General features: G+C 44.7%; 1 protein-coding gene across 2 annotated transcripts; it reads right to left on the bottom strand.

The window, feature by feature from the left end:
• Positions 1–601: 601 nt before the first annotated feature.
• Positions 602–19724, bottom strand: LOC114799065 (A disintegrin and metalloproteinase with thrombospondin motifs 12-like). 2 transcript variants are annotated; one of them, XM_028995249.1, is made up of 24 exons: positions 19282–19724; positions 18374–18732; positions 14724–14901; positions 14017–14219; positions 13441–13524; positions 13214–13338; positions 12646–12795; positions 11830–11973; positions 11584–11728; positions 11415–11507; positions 11170–11315; positions 10475–10644; positions 8802–8935; positions 8285–8405; positions 7909–8153; positions 7421–7562; positions 6588–6714; positions 6305–6515; positions 4583–5404; positions 3443–3595; positions 3007–3180; positions 2436–2582; positions 2064–2217; positions 602–1879 (listed from the first exon to the last, which is right to left on the bottom strand). In XM_028995249.1, the coding sequence occupies exons 1-24, from the start codon at positions 19403–19405 to the stop codon at positions 1761–1763; spliced, it is 4470 nt and encodes a 1489-aa protein (XP_028851082.1). In that variant the 5' UTR covers positions 19406–19724; the 3' UTR covers positions 602–1760. The 2 variants fall into 2 exon arrangements, with proteins under 2 accessions (XP_028851082.1, XP_028851083.1); XM_028995250.1 differs by lacking the exons at positions 18374–18732; positions 19282–19724 and adding an exon at positions 14998–15699.
• Positions 19725–21006: the final 1282 nt, after the last annotated feature.

The following is a 21006-nucleotide window of genomic DNA, read 5'->3' as shown; positions in this document are numbered from 1 at the left end:
GCGCCATCATGCTGGCCTGTTTCACAGACAATATATATGGCATGTGAAGCCACGCAGCCAGACACTTCAGCAATTAAGTGTATTGAGTGGAATTCGGTCAGGCTTCAAAGATGCATGTTTATGTGGATGTGTCTGTGTGTGCGTGCCTGTGGGTTTATAGAGAGCTATAATAAAATCATAAAAATCTATTTTAAAAAGTTACCGGGAAAACTTTTGAATTAGAAAGAAAGTAAACCTTAAATTTGGTTTGACTGGCTAATGACAAAAAATTATGGGAAGAAGACATGTATAAGACAATTATAATTCAGATGTTTGGCCCCAAAGAAGTAAAATTCTTATAGTTTGAGATTTTCTATGTGAATCAAAAAGTAAAAAATTAAAGTAACTTATAACGGTTTAAATTATTAAAACCATTTCATAATGTTTTATTTGTTTGAAATGCACTAGTACTCTGAGATCATCATTTGAAGACTTTTTTTGAAGAATATTTCTGTTCTGCAGTTATTTGTGTCCACTGTCCACAAATGTCTGTCTACATGAAGGAGCTGCAGGTTTATCATTTCTTGTGGATTTCCAGCACAAATAAACGTTAGACAAGAGCAAAAAAGGAATTTTATTTATTGAAGATTCACTGAGTCAACAGAGTCACTGCAAACCAGATGACATGGGAAGCATATACATTAAAAAAAACCTTCTCAAGGCCACAAAGTGATGACCTGCAACACTTCAGCCAACACATTGAGGATGTCTGTGAATGGAGAGCACAAGAAATTCAACAGCACCGCTAAACAAGAGCATGTTCATGCTCATGTTTGTTCTGATATCATTATCAATAAAAGAACATCTTGCAAACCGAGATGAAATGATTTCATCCACCAAAGCACCTTAACACATAGTAGCACCATTCATTATGAGCTCACATATTTTGCCCTTTAAATGCAGCAAACAATTTGCACACAATATTACTCTACAAAACCATTGACTCACGTACACAAAGAAAACCAAAAATGTCCCCTAAACCTAAAGATTTTTAGATGGGGTTACTTTTCAACCCCTGGCACCTTCTACTACAATGTCCCATTGCATATTGTATGAAATTCATTCTAAGGGAATTAAGGGTTTGCTTTGGACAGTTTGGTATTTATAAGCCTGTAATCTACTAAAAATGAAAGCAAATGTGAGCATTTTCATTCTATGCTAACCGATGTAAAGTGCACTGCATAATGCAATAATGAAAGCAATCTTTCAACAATGCTACTTGAAATGATCATGTCCTGGAGTCCTTCTATATAGTTTTCATTTCATTTCAGGTGATGAATATGGCAGGTTATAAGCAGCTGTAAGATGGAGCGAAAACCTTCTGGCAGGAGGGGAACCATGGTGCAGATGGTGTAATTTCAAATTAGCATCTTGTCCTGGCTATACCTCGAATTCTTTGGCTTTATTTAGAAGAAAAAAAAATGCATCCAAAAACAGAATCACAGATTGGACTGATTAAGATTATTCGATGAATGAGTATACCACAGTATACATACGTGTAATGTAAGATCGAATGCTTCTGGCTCTTGTACGATCCGAGAGTGCAATCAGCCCACATTTCTACCATTCACATACAATTGAGGGACAATTGACTCAGTTCACTAAGTTCAAACACTTAAGTGATGAAACACTTAAGTGTGAATGTTTTTTAACCGCAAGATGTTACAGTAGCCTTCGAGGCCAGTAACCTGAGTCCATGGAAAAGCAGGGTGGGCCAGAGGTCATGCCACACAGGTGACACAGCACTGCTTCCTAACAGACCTGAGAACACAGCGACCCAGAAGCTTCAGCTTCTCACAGAAGCGGGAAGACATGCTGTCCTTTCTGCAGCCTGCAGAACCTGCCAAAAGTAACACGAAGTGGAAAATATCCCAAAACACCAAACATGCAGATAAAAACTTGCTTTTTGTAAGATTGTATTGTTTTTTACTCGTTAAAGTCATCTCAGGTCACAACTCCACAGCATTCATGCATAATGAACTGATTGGGAAACAGGAGACCAGCAGTTAGCCTGATTTACTCACCAAGATTCGTTTTACATTCTTGAGGGTTGCATTTCTGGAAACTGTCGGGCCTCTTATCTTTCTCACACATGACCGCCTCTTCGATGGCTCCCGATGCCTCGTCCACACACACCACCACACGATTTTGCAGTCCGCTGCCGCAGGTCTTTGAACACTAACGCACAGGACAGAGAACAATGCATTAGAACCCTTCCATCTTACACTGCTTCAAACCTGCCAAGAAACACAATAACTAAAACCAACCCATTATATATATGGGCCAGAGAGAGAGAGAGAGAGAGAGCGAGCGAGAGAGAGAGAGAGAGAGAATGATATCCATACTTTTCTCAATTGATCATTTAATTAGCGTGTATTGAACTGTCATTGGTTTACCTCTCCCCACTCCTCAGTAGCCCACTGTGTGCAGGGCATCTCATTGCAGGACTCAGTACTGCTGGGTCTCTGGGCGAGGTCACAATGCTGATGCTCTGGACAGGAGACCAATCGTTCCCTCTGTCCTTCCCCACAGCTTTTGGAGCACTGCCGCCATTTTCATATGTAAAATCAAATGTATGTATCCTTTGAAAGTGAAGTGATTGTCATTGTGATACACTGCAGCGCGGCACACGGTGACACAACGAAATGTGTCCACTGCTTTTAACCAATCACCCTTAGTGAGCAGGGGGCAGCCATGACAGGCAACTTGGGAGCAGTGTGTGAGGACGGTACTTTGCTCAGTGGCACCTCAGTGGCAGTTTGTTGGATCTGGATTTGAACCGGCAACCTTCTATTTACGGGGCTTAAGCACTAGGCCACCACTGCCCTAAAAATATGGAGCACTTCATGTATTTGTGTATCATCCAAATCTTCTAATATGTCATTATGAAGTACTATTGCACTTAAACATAAGAATCTTTTCACACCGCAAATATTAATAAAACATTAAAAAGCCCAGTCAATTTACCTTCCCCCATGGTGAGGTGCGCCACTGCAGGCAGGGCAGGGAACTACAGGGCTGGACGTTGGGGGGTTTAAAGGCCAGGTCCTGGCAGAGGAAGGGCCTAAGAGGACGTTTGCTCTGGGTGTCAATGCACTGCACGTCCCGGTGCCTGGCAGCCTCACTACAGCCTTCTGGACACTGCAGAGACAGAGACAGGGACATCAATACAGATGTTTCTCATTGCACTGGCTTTCTGAAGAACTCACTGGTCTTGTTGTCACTGATCAAAATCAAAATCACAAAAATGTTAGTCTGTTAATGTTAAATGTCTACCAAATATCTGCTGTCTGCTGTTATTATTTTCCAGATTCCCATGAGACACTACAAAAGACAATTCCGTGTCATGTGTTATAAATTGTTAACTATACGGTCACATCCACTTCCTGAGCACCGGGCTGACCTTGCTCCAGTCACCGATGTGCCAGCCAGTACAGGGCTGAATGTTGCACCTGCGGGCGGGCTCGGGCTTCTTCATTCCAACGCATACTTCTTCCTGTAAGGAACTGCAGACCACCGGCCTCCACTCTGCACCCACCCCACACGAGGTGGAGCACTGCTTAGACAGTGGGCCAATTTTGAGTTAAAGCCATCACTCCATTCAAAATATAATCATGCACTTCCAAACAATGGCCTAGTCTGTTAAAAAAAAAAGAAAGTTACTTACAAATAGGTTAAGTTACTTATAAACTTATATAAACAACTTACCACGCAGGTAAATGCTGCATAGTGTCCCTAACTTGTGACAAAATACATACTACTAAATCACATAAATGAATTTGTAATTCAAGCTGAAAGCACTAAACCTGGGGTATATATATTTTTAATGAAGTCTCTTCATTATCATAATAAATCTCCAGTTCAGACATTGTTGATGTCAATTACTAGTAGCTGGAAATGATGGTTAATGATGGAATGTCTGCATATAGAGAGGAAGTTTATCAGCAACTATTAGTCTTGATTTCCAATGGAGTATTTTGTTCAGTAATATCAGTAAAAGTCTGTCACTTAAAATGGCAATTGATTATTTAAAAAAACATTTGCAGAGATTCAGTTGTGGCCTAAAGGTTAAGGAAGTAGATTATAATTGGATTGTTGGGGGTTCAAATTCTGAACAAACAAGGTGCCACTGAGGTCGCCCGGGAGCCTGTCATGGCTTCCCACTGCTCACTAAGGGTGATGGTTAAAGCAGAGGACACATTTTGTTGTGTCACCATGTGCTGTGCTGCAGTGTATCACAATCACTTTCACTTATTTCTGCTGAATAGTTGTTTGAACAATTACACCCACACTTGGTCTACATTTACTGCAGACAGGGGGAAATGAAGAGGTGAGAGATCTTGTCCCTTTAAAAGTTTATAATTGTATCTCAGGTCACTCTATGATTCCAATAATAAAATAATATGCCATCTGAGGGGAATGGAGACAAAATTCAGCTAAATATATGCTAATGTATGATATATCAACAAAAAAAAAAGTTTGTTTTTTTTACTACACCAGGTTTGTCCTTCTGTGCATGTCTACCCAGCCCTTCACTGCTTACCTTACTCCAGTTCCCCACGACCCAGAATGCATCTGTGCTGACAGGAACCCTGGAACTGAAGTTGCTGTAGAGCCCAGTGGTGCTCAGAGGACGTCCTGCTCTTAGTTTATGCTTTTTAGGCTGAGGGCTCCTAGGCACCAGTTGGGTTTTCTTGGACTTACCAGTCTGGTATGGTGCCTGACTGGTGTGCACGCCTCCTGAGCCTGAATGAGGCTTTGGTGTGCTTGGAATCCACTTGGTTGAAACAGTTCTGATGTGTAGTCCTTTGTCTGAGAGTTCTGGGGCCACTGTGGTTCTGAACAGTGGTCCAGTTCTGACAGGAACCACAGTGGTTAAAGTGCTTGTCTCTGGCTCAGGAGAATCCTCGACAACGTACTCATGTTCTGGGGGGTATTCGGATCCCGAGTCAGGAGTGCTCCCCTCTCCTTCATCCCCTGCAGTCTGGTCATCTTTGGCGTTCCTGCCAGCAGGAATGGACGCGGGACTGTCACTCCTCACCAGCATCAGGTCATAATCATCTGTGTGCAGAAGGTCAGAGGCTGTGGACAGAATGATGGGTGTTGTTGTCACCACTGTGGTCAGAGTCTCTGGTGGCATGGAGGGACTCGGGTGTGGGACAGTGGGCTGTTGGGTGGATTTAGGGTAGAGTCTTCTGTACGTAGGTTGTGAGGGAAGTCCACCACGTCTGTAGCTGTGGGGGCAACTCAAGAGGCCACAAAGTGACTTTGTGCGTGGCTGTGTGGTGCGGTCACACTTTTCTTTTGGCTCTGCGATACATGTGACCTCTCGGGACCGCACTCCCCCACCACAGGTAACTGGGCACTGAGAATAATATAGAAAATGAATCAGTCAGATCGAAAATCTACATTTTAATTTATCTCGGTGGGTTCAGGATACACTGTATCTCACTGTCACCCTGCCGGAGCCCATCCCAAAACACTGGGCGCAAGGCGGGGGACTCACCCAGGGTGCACAGACATGCACCATGCATTCACACACTTATGGACAATCACAGGAAATAAAGTTTGGTAGTCTTGGGCTTGGACCGGCCGGCTAAGACCAAACTAACATGTTTATTGATAGGAAAGGACTGTGAATCCCCAGGTGCTGGGGAAGGCGCGGAGTTAAGAATTTACCAAAGTGGCATTGCGGCAGAGGGGCTTATTGGTGTAAAATTATTTATTATTTAATGTTAGAACATGAAATGGTTTGATAAAACACATTCGTTTATTATATGATGAATGTGCAATATGATTCATTATGAACTGTTTCAATGTTTGTGTAAAGACGATTAATTATTGTCTGTCCAGATAAAAGGTTTGGTCCAGGGCTGTAAAGACTGGTCCAAGTTTTCAGTCAAGAGATTAGAGTCATACTGTTTTCATATTTACTCTTAATGTATTTATTTCAGTTTTTTTTTGCTGAAATATTATTTAATAAATGGAGTCTGCCTCTGAACGTGTCTCCTTACCACCACTCAGCTGCCCCAGACAGGGGAATCTTCATGCCCCCATTACAATCCCTTTAAATCTTACAGTTTAGCAGAACCCAGAAGAAAACTGCATGCAAACTATGCACACACTCTAAACACTGCAATCCAAAAATTCGATAAAATAAACAAAGTGAGAAACAAACTAAAGATAAATTTGGATTATGACACACTCTTTTGTCATTTGACTCTATGCCTGAGTAAATGATGCATCGAACATTAAAATGAAATACCTCGCCCCACTCGCTCACAGCCCAGTCTGATCCACATGGTACGTCTCGATTGCATGGAACCCCAGGCTTGGGTTTGAGGAGGTGCTTGCAGTCTCCGGGGTGGAGAACACGTTCCTCCCCATCCACAGTTCGGACACACAGGACGGTCCGCTTCTTCAGCCCGGACGGTCCGCAGGTGGCTGTGCAGGGCTGCCAACCACCCACCCACCACCTGAGATACAATGGTTTAAACAATGGCCTTTTTTTATAGATAAGCAAGAGAGGAAACCCTGATTAAATCCACCTTGCTGGGCAGTCGATGAGCTTGCACTCTCGATGACGGTCTTCAGGTCGACTGTCTGGGTCACACAAAGATTCATCCACCACACCAACATCTACCTCAAAACACCGAACAGGCTGGTACTGTTGACCTTCATAATAGAATAAGTAATATGAATATGTACGTTTTATTTCCTGCAAAAAATGAAAAATCCTGAAATGTCATGAGCTCTTTCCTAAAACATCTCAGTTGGCTGAGATGGCTACCAATGATATGGAAGTCATTTGTTAACCTACATGACCAAACTTACAATACGAATGTGATGAATACATGACCAAACTTACAACACTGTCATATGACCTATAGAATAACAGTCAAATCTGAAATGAATACATATTTAGAAATACATATTAGGCCAACGTCTCAATCTGTCACCACTGTAAAGATCCAGGCATCTAAAAATGTATGATTTTGTGTTTTTTTGCAAATGTAGGATATCATTTGAAAGTGAAAAAATGAAGTGATTGTCACTGTGACACAGCACACGATGACATAATGAAATGTGTCCTCTGCATTTAATCACAGTGGACAGCCATGACAGGCGCCTGGGGAGCAGCATGTGGGGACGGTGCTTTTCTCAGTGGGACCTCAGTGGCACCTCGGCGGATCGGGATTCGAATCGGCAACCTTCTGACTACGGTTCCGTTTCCTGGCCTGCTGGGCCACCACTGGCCCAGAAAATAGAGGAAAATGTTTCAGTTCTCAGATATGTTTTGTTGTGCCAGGATGAACCTGCTGTATTTGAAGCAAATGAATTGGCGCCTGTAGGCCTGGATGTTTGTTAGCATGTCTCGCACCCATCCCACAGGTGGTGCTGCAGTCCGTCCAGGCTCCATGTTTCCAGGTGTACTCCGGTTCCAGGACCTCATTCCCCCTCTGACGTGGCGTCTTCACCGTATATTCAAACGTGATTCCGGGGTTTCTCTCTTGGAAGAGCAACTGCAGCGGAACGCATCAATTAGCCGCTTGAAATGCTACTGAATAACATCTGAATATAGTTATTAGGCGCATCTACATCATATCTGCAGTGCAGCTGCAGGCTGAAAGCCGCCCATAACCCCATTCATCAAGGACCACTGCTGGCCAGACATGTGCAAGCATTCTGAACAAAGCAGCGATACAGATCAAGACTAATCAGTCACAGCAGCGTGGACAGGATTTTGTCACACTAGTGTCATGGACGTGAATGTTAACACACATGCTCATTTCCAACGCATCTTATGAAGTGGCCAATGAATGTTTTATACTGATTATGTATCACGTTTAAAACCAGGTAGGCAGGTACCTGGATCATGACTGGCTCTTTGGTGGGTCCGGCTGACGTCAGATTCTCCAGATTATTGCTCCTCTCGTAGTAAAACTTGGCTCCGCCAACATCATACTCGCCGTTCCACTGAATGATGTAGTTCCCATTCAGGAAGTAGTCATCTGAGTTCGGCCTCCTCACAGCCAAGAAGTTTCCAGCCTCCACGTTCTCCTGAATGAAAATGTCCCGGGCCCCTTCTGGGATCAGAACCATATCCACATAGCCTGAAGCAGAAAAAAAAAAAAAAAACACGAAACACTGTAAAACAATAGAATTTTTAGGGGGAATTTTTTACAATAACTGTGTACACAAATCAATCGAACAAATGGAATTCTTGTTAAGATCATATTTCTACCGTCCCCCATTGTCTCGTCGTAGCTAGTTCGGACTGTGTGGCAGCTGGACCCATCCCCGAGGCAAACCCCACAGCGGTCCTCCTCGGCGTTGGAGTCGATGCCAAAATCGCATCCCACCTCCTTAAAAAAAAGAGAGACGGGGAGAAATAAATAACGGGATGCAGTACAATACAGTACAAGATGCCAAAAATCCTTCTTCTTTGTTAATGTTCCACAGTAAATAAAGAGAATGTCCGCTTCATTTGTTCTACTGGGATGCAGTGTTAAGTGAAAAGCATCTGCTGACTGAATGATGTTGCCGAGCAACAGCTGGGTCACAGATGGAAATGTTTTTTTCGCCATGGAAGCCAAATCGCAAGACTGTCACAACAACCATTAATAAAACCAGACTACTGTAGCGTTGTACTGTACTGTACGTGTTACGTGTTTTATAAAAATGCAGATTATTTATTAAAAGTACATTCCAGGCCAGAATCATGCAGGGGACAGCGGAGAAGCCACACAGCGCCACACTACCTTGCACACACCATTCACACAAATGCTCCTGCTGTCATTGTTCATATAGCATGGCGTCCCATCCGTTACGGCCTCCAGCAACCTCTCAGCGAAATGCTCGTCCACTGGGCGGCAGTGCAGCTCACAAGGCCTGGCTGTCAATGGCACGTATATACACACACAGTCAAAGAGTGGGATCAATCTCTCAAACACGTACAGACAGATTCTCTGAGCCTGGAGTGAAGTTGTCCTGCCCTGACCTGCAGAAGAAGGTGGTGAAGAATCTGCTTCTCCTCATTTGCATTCAGAAGACACATTCACAGCGATCTGTCACTTAACATGACCTTACCCAATAAAAAACTGGACGACAAGGAGGATATTTGCTGAATTATGCTTAACGAATTATGCTTAATGACTGGTTTTCTTATAAACAGCCTCACAGCAAAAACACAAATCCTACAAATTTTGTTCTCCATCACTTCAGCATTATTTGAAGAAGCATGCCTCAAACCAACACTAGTTTCCGTGACATATGCAGTGGTATAATAACCACAATTAGCCATGTTTTGTGCCATTCTATAGTCATATAAGGTCCATTAACATGAATGAAGACAACTATAATTCTGTTTCCGATTACCTAAGGACCTGGAAGAATAACTATCCAACTTTCTTGACCATTACTAACCATCATTATAAATCCAGCCCAGACCATTACAGCTGTATAGCAGCATGCTTGCTGTCAGGTACTAAAACCAGTCAACACACTACACCAGTTATGCTTCACTGCACTGGTTGCCAGTTCTGAATTCACTTTAGACATATTTGTATAGCTCTAAATGGACAGGCCCCACCCTACATAACTGATCTTACTCACCCTCAGCCAACCCCTAAATCGTTGAGATCTAATGGCAACGCCCTCCTGCACATTCCACGATCTCGCCTTTAGCAGAAGGGTGACCGAGCCTTGACGTTATTGAATCAGCTACCGCCTGAAATTAAATTTGCTCCTACAACCTCAGTTTCAACCCTCCATGTTTTCTTCAGCCTTCCCAAACCTTTAAAGCTATTACTCTCTGTGTATTTCAATTTGTACTTCTTGTGTATATTTGTATGTCCTTTTAGGTTCGTGCTGCACTTTGATGCAGTGGAACTGCTGTTAAAGTGCTTTAGAAATAAAGTGGACTTGACTTGACTGTATACGGTCTCCACCTAAACCATTAAACATACAAAATAAATCATGTTGGCCTGTAATAGGGTTTTCAGCAGGGCAGCCACAAGCTTCCTTTAAGAACTCATGCCACAAAGCGCTTCAGTTTCCAGGCTGAAGTATGGGACCAGTTCAGCGGGCACAAAGATGTAGTGGAACATGCAGGGCTGTGCTTTAAAGCAGATTAAACACACACTGTACATCTTCCACATTATCAAAATGGGACACAAACAGACAAGCACAGCTTTATTTTTACAGCCTTGCTTTCCACTAGCAAGCATGTATACATATCTGAAAAGCCTGACCTTACACTCTAAGTGATGCTGGCAAACATTCACTGTGTTTTCAATTTATTTGCAGCTCTTTACAGCCCATGGGTTCTCAAAATGTGCTTTTTCCCCCTTTTTTTACATTATCATTTACTTTACACACCAATAAAGATAATTCTCAGTGTCGGGGGTTTTTGTTAAAGCAGAGTTGCTCTTACCGGGGCTGGAAACGGGGATCCACGCGTACAGCTCATTCTGGTAGGGCACCGTGTCAAATTCACTGCACTGCATCTCTCTGAAGGTGGGCTGCGTCTTCGTGCAGGCCTTGGTGTTACAGATTTTGTACCGTTTCCTCTCTCCGGTGCAGTACTTCCCTCCGAATTCAGGCCTTGAAAAGAAAATCCCGCTTAAACTAATTTGTCCCTGCATGGACAAATTCAGCTGAAATACCACTAACTATACTCATGAAGAACTGTCCAGCTCATTGGCTCCCGAACGGTGATACCTGGGCTCCCTCAAGTGGTAGTCTGCTGTGTTTAAATGCAGTGTAGTTATTATTCATTCCTATTGGGGAAATGAATTTGTATCGTAGTTAAATAGGCCTGTACTGGTCCTATTAGAAGACACTTAACCCTATGTGATGGTACGGTGTTCTGGATATGGGGGTCTGGTAAATGCAGTAAATGTAAACATATGGACAGTTTTGTGTACAGAATCTAGAACAGAGTGAATAAAAAGATTGTATTCATAGTTGGGGTCCTAGTGAACCGGAATTGATCTCTTCATCGATGAAAGCACGTTGTCAGTCGCTCTGGATAAGGGCGTCTGCCAAATGCCATAAATGTAAATGTAAATGTAAATATAATGTCTGGTAGGATCCAGAGGAGATTCTGGTTGGTAGGTTGGCGCTTACTTTGGCTGGTTGCATTCCCTGTCAGCAGACTGCACCCCGGACCCACAGGTACGTGAACAATGCGACCAGGCGCTCCACCGACCCCAGCCGCCATTCACCGTCTCAGGCAGCTTCCCCACAGCCACGCACTCACCTGAGATGCACCACTGGGGACACACAGCCACGCCAGCAACACAGATGCATTTCATTTAGCGCCGGACAAGGCAATGAATCCAATGTGGTGAAAGTTGAAAGAACCCCGGTACCTTGTTAGGGCCACATCTGGTGCCATCTATTGGTGAGTCCAGTTTGGAGCGGCAGGAGCCATTAACTGAGCACCACAATATCTGACAAACATTCTGGAAGCAAACCATCATTCATAGTGGCAAACTTAATGAACCCATAAAATTAGATTTTAAAGAAAAAAGAACTTACTTCGACCTCCTTGCAAAAGGTGGCGTTGGGGCCATACTGCAGTTGGCACTGATGGTGTATGGTATACTTCACCCCTGGCGCTGCGAGCGGTGTGGTCAGGTCCTTTTTGGAAGGACGGTCGTCCAGGCAAAACCCCCAACCGTGGCTGTAATGCAGAATCTGCGGTAACTCAAACCCAACCAGCAGCCAACCTACAATCAGCTCTACGGAACCAGGCCGACGTGGGGGAGGGGCGTGTTCACTCACTCCAAAAAGCGGGTGATGTACTCCTTGCTGCAGGGCGACCAGGTGAGGGGTGAGCTGTCATATATGAGCCGGCGGGACATGACGAATGGGTGCTTCCCATCCAGCTCGCAGTCGTTGCCCTGGCCATCATGCTGGATTCCAAAGCTGAAACAAAGACGCTTGTCTCAAGCGCGGTCTCGACCCCCAGCCAGCAGAGGGGCGCGGACGCCCCAGAAAGAATCCAGCAGTCAAATGAACCAGAAGGCTGGGCCCCGTATGAACACGGCAAAGACTCCAGCCCTTGCTCGTCCATAGTCAGGCTTCCGTTTTATGCTACTGGCATTTTCCACAACGTCTCTGCTCTGTCCACGATTCTGTCCTCAGCTCTCCCTGCCAATCCACCTAAATTCAGTTCATTCATCACCTCAGCGTTATGGACAACGTCGTTATTGCGGCGAGTGCTGAGGACCACGACTCTCGACAGACACTGATAAACAGAAATAAGCGAATATGAACCTCACTCTCTCACTTTCCATAACCAATTGGTCCCGTTACTCAGGATCACGACTGTCGAAGCCCTTTCAGGGATATTGGCCACCACAGGGTGAGCACACACCTACAGGCAATTCGGCCATCTATATAAAGTACATGCCTTTGGATGATGCAAAGAAATCAGAGAACATGCACACAAGGTCCGAGCCGGGGTTCAAACTCACAACGTTGGAGGTGTAACTAGCACTAGTACTCATGTACTAAATGCATTAGTGTGAATTCACTCAGAATACACCATTAACTGTAAAGATGTATGACAAGTCTACCGGCCAACCACACACAGACCTGTGTCCCAGCTCGTGAGCGATGGTGAAGGCGACGGGGAGGCCGGAGTCCTCGTTGATGTTGCAGCTGCGGTGCGGCTGACACATCCCCGACAGATGCGAGAGCCCCAGGGTCTCGCACGGCTGGTTCTTTCCTGCACAGATGTCCTTCCTGTCGGAAATGAAAGAGGAGCGAGCCTGACTGTCGTACCTGCTGACGTGTTTGCTGGCTGTGCAGCGTCCTTACAGTAAACATGCGAATTGCAGCATGCCAATGTCAGTTATAAATCCGACGAAAACTAACAGACCTCCACCAGATTTCTCTAATTGAAATGAGATGTTGAACGCTGAAAATAGTGCTATGATGCATTTCATTACTCTTTTGATTTAATAGTTACCGGAGAAGGAATGCAACAGGTGTATGATATGTATGACACTTAATATGATCTTCCATAGCATGATTATAAAATTACTTATCTTAATCCTAAATGCTTGAGGATTGAATGGGTGCTTTGTTGCTTATTTCAGCAGTTACGTAGTGAAATGGCATTTACTTCTTGAAGGTTATACCTGGGCTTTGAACATCCTACCTTGTCATAAGCACAGCCACGTCATGGTGGGCGGGATGGGTGTCACTCTGGGGATTGACATTTTTCTGCCAGGCACAGAAACTGGAGAGGGTTGTGTCTGCGTGGTGCACTATTTTCAGGTCTTTCTGAGGGATAAAGAGCAGTTGCGTAACACCATGCTCAACACAACGCAGAAAGCAATAGAATAATTCATTTTTAGAATGATATATTGATATATGACAGATTACCTCCTCATTCTGTAAGAGAATTAGACGGACGAGGATGATGTGGATGGCATTCCCAATGCTAGCATCATGAAAAATCCCGGCAACCTGTGCACATTATCATGTCTCAGTACACACAGCTATTGCATTTTATGTTAAGGTTGTCACCATACAAAGACCAATTCACAATAGGCATTTTGTACAGAGCTGCAAACTCTACGTACCCAAACACACACTTGTTTCTGTCGTACGACTGTAGAGGCATCTTGTTATAACCACATCAGAAGCATATTATGACAAATAATAACACAAATTATATTATAGTAGCTTGTAGTAGAGGTGTGAACCTTCTCTGGTCTCACAATTTGATTCGATTGCAACTATCAATGCCTCGATAATTGATGCATCGCGATGCATTCCATCAATTTTTCAACATTACTTCACGTTATATTTTCGAATGAGATGAGAGTTAAGGTCTCGTTCACACGACCATCTGAACCAGCTGTTTTTCTGCCGTTGGTGGCGTCAGGTCTTTTTAAGACTATGATTGTTCAGGGATTGTTTAAAGGATAGGATAAGTCAACACACACATAAACTTACCATGTTCATGATAGTAAAGATGTACGACTCAACATTTTTGCTACCATGATACTCAATGAGTTTGGAGTCAGCAACCACCAGAGTTTCCACCCAACGCTCCTTGCTGATTGAACGCTTGGAGATCTTGTGCAACAAATCAAAGTTCTCCTCCCTTTTCCAGGACTCCCGCTCCTGTTCTGCCTCAGAGGCAGAGTGAGGTTCATCTGCAAGAGAGGAAAATATGAATCCTCATTTCATTCATTTTAAATACAAATGTATATATTTAACACTTATCTACCTAGCTATCTGATTTCCAAGGGAATATACAACTAAGATAAAAAAAAAAGACCATCCCCAAATATTCTGATCAGCTGTCAGCCGATTGGACGCTCTCTGCTGCTTACTACCGAGGCCAGGGTTCAAACCCAGAGGGTTCATGAAAACAACATTGTCATTGGGACTGTCTGCATTCCCGGGCGCCTGTTATGGCTGCCCACTGCTCACCAAGGGTGACGGTTAAACGCAGAGGACACATTTAGTTGTCTCACCGTGTGCTGTGCTGCAGTGTTTCACAATGACAATCACTTCACATTCAGTTTTCACTTTCAGTATTGTGACATATCCTAAATCTGAATCTGCCTGTTAGATATTACTGTGCATGAATTTGAGACTTTTTTCGATTTTTAAGCCGTGTAGCCCAGCCCTAAGACTAAATATCATGATCTCACCAGTCACACCACAGGGGGCTTTCCTCTCTGCCGTCTCAGAGCTGCGCTGTGGTCGGTGCACGGACCATGCTGCGCTTCGGTAGATCACGTGGGGCTGGTGCGACCCTTCACCAGAAACTGAATGGCCTTTCACAGGTTCGATTAGAAAGGAACCTTCAGGCAGAGTGAAGAACCCTTTCTGCAGGTAGAACACAGAGACGTGGATTCAGGCAATTCGTCCAACCGAGCAAAGCGGCACTATATAGTTCTAGTCATTTTCCTCCCCTTTTCTCACCCCAAGGCACATTTCCCTCGTCAGGCAGCGCAGAAATTTGGCTCCGTTTGGTGTGTAAAGTAGGCCATGCATGTTCCTGCCAGTGCTGACACCCATTTACACAGCAACAGTCTGCTTTGACGTGTCGTCATGATGTGGAATCACCGGCTGAAGCCACTCATTTCCTTCCCCTCCCAGAGGCCTCATGACATGTACACCATAATTTAATAAAGCACCATCAATTGCACGCTGTAAAATTAAGCTGAAGCAAATATGTGTCTAATTGGTGTGAATCTAAACAACTGCGGACAACCCCCGAACCCCGTCAGGTGGTGATTTTAATGCTTTTTTTTGGAGTGATGAAGCTGTGATTCAAGTGGCAAGTTTCCAGTTGTCCACGAAAGCATGCAGTATGATGTGCATTACCGCAAAAAGCAAAAAAACAGATGCTAGGGTGTCTTCCAAAAATGTCATTACTTACAGTTTTTATCTTACAAGCACAGTGCATAAAAAAGCACAAAGGAAGTTGCACAAGCCTCTCGATTTCAAAACGGGCCTGAAACAATGCTGCAATTTAGGCGGCTGCAGGACCCGCTCCAAATTCTGCGACCTTCAGTTAGAATATCCAAAAAGCTCCCTCTTCCCCCTGCCAGCTGATCCGGAGTGGAATTGCCTGCCGGCCTCTCTGCCCTAAATGCCTCTCAGGAAGCGAAGATCGCCATGAAGTGCCTTCAGCTAGAGACCTTGAAACAGCACGGGTTGATCTGTTAAACACAGAAGCCATGTGTAAGGTCTTTATTCTTCCTTAGGGCTGAGGCACTTTATTGCCACGGCCAGAATAAAAAAGGCCTTGCTACTATAACGTATTGCATTATGTCATAGAATTAAATAAAATCGCTACGTAACAAACCCTCTCTCACCACAGTAAGCAAAAACAGGAGTAGAGCACAGCCCATTGCATGGACAGCAGAGTTCAACCTTCGCAGTGAAGTGCCAGAAGATCAACTCTTCAACACAGAGCGTTAGCCGCGGAGTAGTTACACAGACGTCCCCCTTTAACCCCTCTGGCAGGGATTCTCCACAGATGCCTGCCCTTCTGTACAGACATTCCCTCTGCTGCCGGTTCGAACAAAATTTGGGGTGATGGTTTGGATCTTGGCGAGACACCTGCCCCATGCCTTACTTCTCATTTAGCCATTAAAATAAAGCCAGAATACAGAATACAGAAGTTACAGCACTTCTTTCTTAGAACATGTTGTTCTAAACGCGAGGACTAGAAGGACCTGACCTACTTTTTAAACTATGTAAACATCTCATGATGTTCTTAGAAAGACAAAGCTATCAAGCAGCTATGGAAATGTGTGTGGCAATAGCTGCAGCAACATTAGTCGTCGGCTGCATCACTCACAGTTCACTGTCTTCTAAGCATATAGCTTACTAAAACGCATCCGCATGACTTACAACAAGGGACGTGTCGGACATGACGTTCAGTTTTATTACGACATTGTGAAATGAAACTGTGAAAAAATACACTGCTCAAATAAATAAAGGGAACACTTAACTCCAAGTCAATCACACTTCTGTGAAACCAAACTGTGCACTTAGGAAGCAACACTGACTGACAATCAATGGATGCAGCTCATCCAGGAAGGCACATCAATGCGAGCTGTGGCAAGAAGGTTTTCTGTGTCTGTCAGCGTAGTGTCCAGAGCATGGAGGCGCTACCAGGAGACAGACGTGGAGGAGGCACTACCTTCGCCTTTGAGCAAGGAGGATCAGGAGGAGCACTGTGAGAGCCTGCAAAATGACCTCCAGCAGGCCACAAATGTGCATATGTCTGCTCAAACGGTCACAAAGAGACTTCACGAGGGTGTATGAGGGCCTATCAGACGGCAGGACCTGGGGGCAATTGCAGGGGCAAAGCCGTCTTCATGGGGAAGCCATGGTCCATCGGGCCACAAGATTGGTGGCGCTTGACGACACGTGTCACTGCAGAGCGGTTGGGCTGGAGGACCAGAGGCTGGAGCGTGGTCAGGTCGAAAGAGGTCGTACCGGGAGACCAGTGATCATCCATGGAGCAGGTCAAGGCAATGGCATTGGGAGCACAGGGGTCGAAGAGCATCAAGTTTAAACACAAAACAGGTAAGGTAGTATCCAGAAGGCAAGGTCGGGGTCAAAACAGGTCAGCAACCCAAGTATCAAAACTAGGACCGGCTTACAGCTACATGACATGAATCAACTAAGAGTTCACGTTGTATTCCTCGTGGTGGGGTTTGTGATTACACAACCAGAGAACACCAAGATTGGCCAATTTGCCTGTGCTCTTCACACTGAGCATGTGTGACAGGACAGGCACAGTCTGGAGATGCCGTGGAGAATGTTCTGCTGCCTGACCGGTTTGGTAGTGGGTCAGTAATGGTGTGGGGTGGCATTTCTTTGAGGGCTGCGGTTGGCCCTGGTTCCTCCTAATGCAAGACAGTGCTAGACCTCATGTGGCTGGAGAGTGTCAGCAGTTCCTGCAAGACGAAGGTATTGATATGGACTGGCCCGCCCGTCCCCAGACCTGAATCAAATTGAGCAGATCTGGGACATCATATTTTTCTCCAGGAGTTGACGGATGGTTTAGTCCAGATCTGGGAGGAGATATCCCTCAGCCATGTCATCAGGAGCATGCTCAGGCGTTGTAGGGAGGTCATACAGGCATGTAGAGGCCACACACACTACTGAGACTAATTTTCACTTGTTTTAGGGACATTACATCAAAGTTGGATCAGCCTGTAGTGTTTTTTCACTTTAATTTTGAGTGTGACTCCAAATCCAGACCTCTAAGGGTTTGATCAATTTGATTTCCATCGATAATCTTTGTGTGATTTTGTTGTCAGCACATTCAACTATGTAAAGCGATAAGTATTTAATAATAATAATCCATTCATTCAGATCTATAATGTCTTGTTTTTGTGTTCCCTTTATTTACTTGAGCAGTGTACATGAAAAGCCTCTTCATTCCCATTGGCCACAACCATGTCACATTTATCAATGCAATGGACTTCAGAGGTAAAGCTAACAGACGGGTTGGGGTCACGGCTTGGGGGCAACGACTCAGTCTCTGGCTTTTTCAGTTGGGCCCATGTAATATAATGTACTGTTGACTGAAATAAGTTAATTCCCCGTTTTTTGCAAAGTGAAAATGGTTGGTCCATTAAAAGAATATCAGCAATAACATCTGATGGTGGATATGCCTGTGTTCATTATGATGATCAAATTGTAAAAATACTCCCTCTGTTAAATTATCAAGAAAACAAGTTTTTGGAGTAGAATAATGGCTACAATATTAACACAGATGATATAAAGGTTTGTAATCTGAAAATGTATTTACCGATTTATTACCCATTCTTACCAGTCCATCACAAGTACTGACTGCAGCAGTCCCCTCTACACCGGAGTCGCTCGCAGTGCCAATAAGGTGACAGGCGTGTCCTCCCAGCCTGTGCGGTTCTGTGTGGTCCACTTCACCACCACGTCTCTCCACCACATGTTCGCCAGAGACCAGATGGCTGTTGGCAGTCAGGTTAAAAAACAAATCCCTGCCATTATATTTAAGCTTGTAGTAAACCCGCGTGTCCGGTGCTCTCAGGTCACGCTTGCCGCGCCCACTGTGGACGTGATGTGTCACCGAGTAAGAGACGAATTGGCCAACCCCGTCTACTTTTTCTGGAAGGACCACAGACACGTCTTGGTGGGACTTCAGGAAATGGTCTGCGAGAGTGAAAAGAGAAACCATAAAAGCAACAAACGTGGAGAAAACTCACACATTACGATAATATATTAGGACCACAGGACCCCTTCTGTTGCACTTTGAACTTCTCGCAGGTTACAACCTTGTTTAAACTGGATAGACTATACAGGATTATGTTCTCCTTCCAACTCATCCATCTGTTTCCAATGATCACCACTGTCCACATGTGCCATAGTCAGACAGGACGGGCCAATCAGCACACAGCTAGTGTCCCCTCTGTCATGCATTACACAGCCATCAAACTTTTCAAGCTAACAGGTAAAAAAAAATGACATTTCTACATCATGGTGACTTGTACCTCCAAAAGTTTAGTTGAGTGACTCTTCCTATTGCACCCCAACACTAAAGTTTAAATGGACGTGACAGCAATAAGTGTTGGGGCGCAATAAGAAGTAACACTCTGCATCCGCATCTTTATCTCATTGCAGCAAGAGAGGCGTGGAAATCGTTCAGAAATTGCGCCGTTTCTCACGGAAACCCGAAAGGATGCACGTTCGGGGAACACTAACCTTGTTGAGGGTCTGGGAAGCGGAGCCTGTCCGGGTCGGAGCTCACGACGTGGCCGGGCGCCAGGAAGAAAAGCCAGCGAACCCAAAAAAGAGCCGGACTCGCCGGCGCGCATTGCATATTCATGTACGTGGGCTAACCGAGACCGGAGCGAAGGGACAGGCGCCACCGGGAAGCAGGCCGCCGGGGGAGAATTAAGGAATATCATCATGTTGGCGGGCGAGGGGTGGGGAGATCGGCGCGCCAGTGTCCTGTTTCTTCGCGGGAGAAGCGCGGCGCGGCGGGGTGGGGTGTGTGTGTGTGTGTGTGTGTGTGTGTGTGTGTGTGTGCCGGGCGGTCGGTCAGGATCGGGCACTTCTGGCCTGAACTCGACGTTTCGCCGAAAATGACCGTATTCACAGAAAGTCGCACGGAATCGATCACAGCGAGTCGACGGCTGTATTCTGGGAAGCCGATTTGAAGAGCAAATGGGGTCAGGGGCGTGGCGTATGCAAATTCGTAATTTTAAACAGTATTCTGGGTTATATATAAACTTTAAAGAATCGCCCCTGGTCCGTAACCGTACAATGTCAGATAAACACATAGTCCACTTGCAGATTGTTGTAGTTTTAAGACGTTTGGTGAGGGTTTTAATGATTATTGATCAAGGGGCGTGGCGTATGCAAATTCGTCATTTTAAAGAGTATTCTAGGTTATATGTAAAATTTAAAGAATCGCCCCTGGTCCATAAACGTACAATGTCAGATCAACAAATAGTTTGGTAAGGGTTTTGAATGATTATTGATCAAATAAAGGGACTGAACCTGAGATTTCTGTTTCACCTAGTGGGAATCCTACATTCCCTGAATATTGACCTGTCAGAAACTCGCCAAACTCAGTAATAATGGTTTTGTATCGTATGAAACAAATGTTTCAGATATAAAAGGCCTTCAAATCAATCTGTTCTTCTTTCAGTCCAAACTTCCTTTTTAATCAAAGAATATTTTCTCTTTCCAACATATTTTCTGTTTCATTAGAAGCCAGTGCTTGATCTGCTAATAGAATGCAGCACAGTGTGGATTCAGCCATATGGTGGCCATATTCTAGCGTCTAATAGCAAAGATCTTGCTCCCCAGACATCATGTTGTGCTCGCTTGTTTTTTCTAATTCCCCCAGTCCCAGGGTTCCCTAAACTGACCAGACACCTTCTGTTGCAAATATGCCAAAGGCCGGAGATGAGGAAACAGTCAGACCTTATGCATCTACTAATTTTCTTAAGAAATTCTGCTGAATGGGTTAATCTCATTACATTTGTTTGTTATTGGAGGTATCGACTGCTTCCGGTCTTTTCTAATCATGCCATGCAATGCCTAACCTAGAATTATGTATTATGTGGAGGTGTTATTTATGAGGGTCTGAGGTCACAACCCCCAGAAATTTGAGCCGTAAATGGTGTAACACCTGCAGACTTTGATATGTCTTGGCACCACGTTTTGGAGACTTTTGAGCTCTGATCACAAACCTGAAACTGGAGAAGAGTAAGAAAGCACGTGTTCCTGAGAGGGGCTCTGGTTGTCTGCAGATCTCTTCTCCTTATCGGTCATTCACTCACCACCAGGACAGCCCTCCTGACTCCTGAAGCAGATGTTGGACGAGCTTTGGGGGATGTCTGGTGAGCATTTCTACTCAAAGCCACCGAATTTGATCAAAGGGAAAACAGTCGCTGTTCTCCAGATACACAGGAAGCC

Source organism: Denticeps clupeoides, chromosome 11 (assembly GCF_900700375.1).
Source record: "Denticeps clupeoides chromosome 11, fDenClu1.1, whole genome shotgun sequence".
Lineage (NCBI taxonomy): Eukaryota > Metazoa > Chordata > Actinopteri > Clupeiformes > Denticipitidae > Denticeps > Denticeps clupeoides.
This window is presented reverse-complemented; position numbering and strand designations above follow the sequence as displayed.

What these genes read in the sequence shown, in the direction of transcription:
- LOC114799065 (XM_028995249.1), bottom strand. Translation starts at nt 19,405, where the DNA reads ATGAATATGCAATGCGCGCCGGCGAGTCCGGCTCTTTTTTGGGTTCGC. An exon ending in TCAGTACTTGTGATGGACTG is followed by an intron (nt 14,902 to 18,373) that starts GTAAGAATGGGT and finishes TTCTACCTGCAG; the next exon opens with AAAGGGTTCTTCACTCTGCC. An exon ending in CGACGAGACAATGGGGGACG is followed by an intron (nt 8,154 to 8,284) that starts GTAGAAATATGA and finishes TTTCTGCTTCAG; the next exon opens with GCTATGTGGATATGGTTCTG.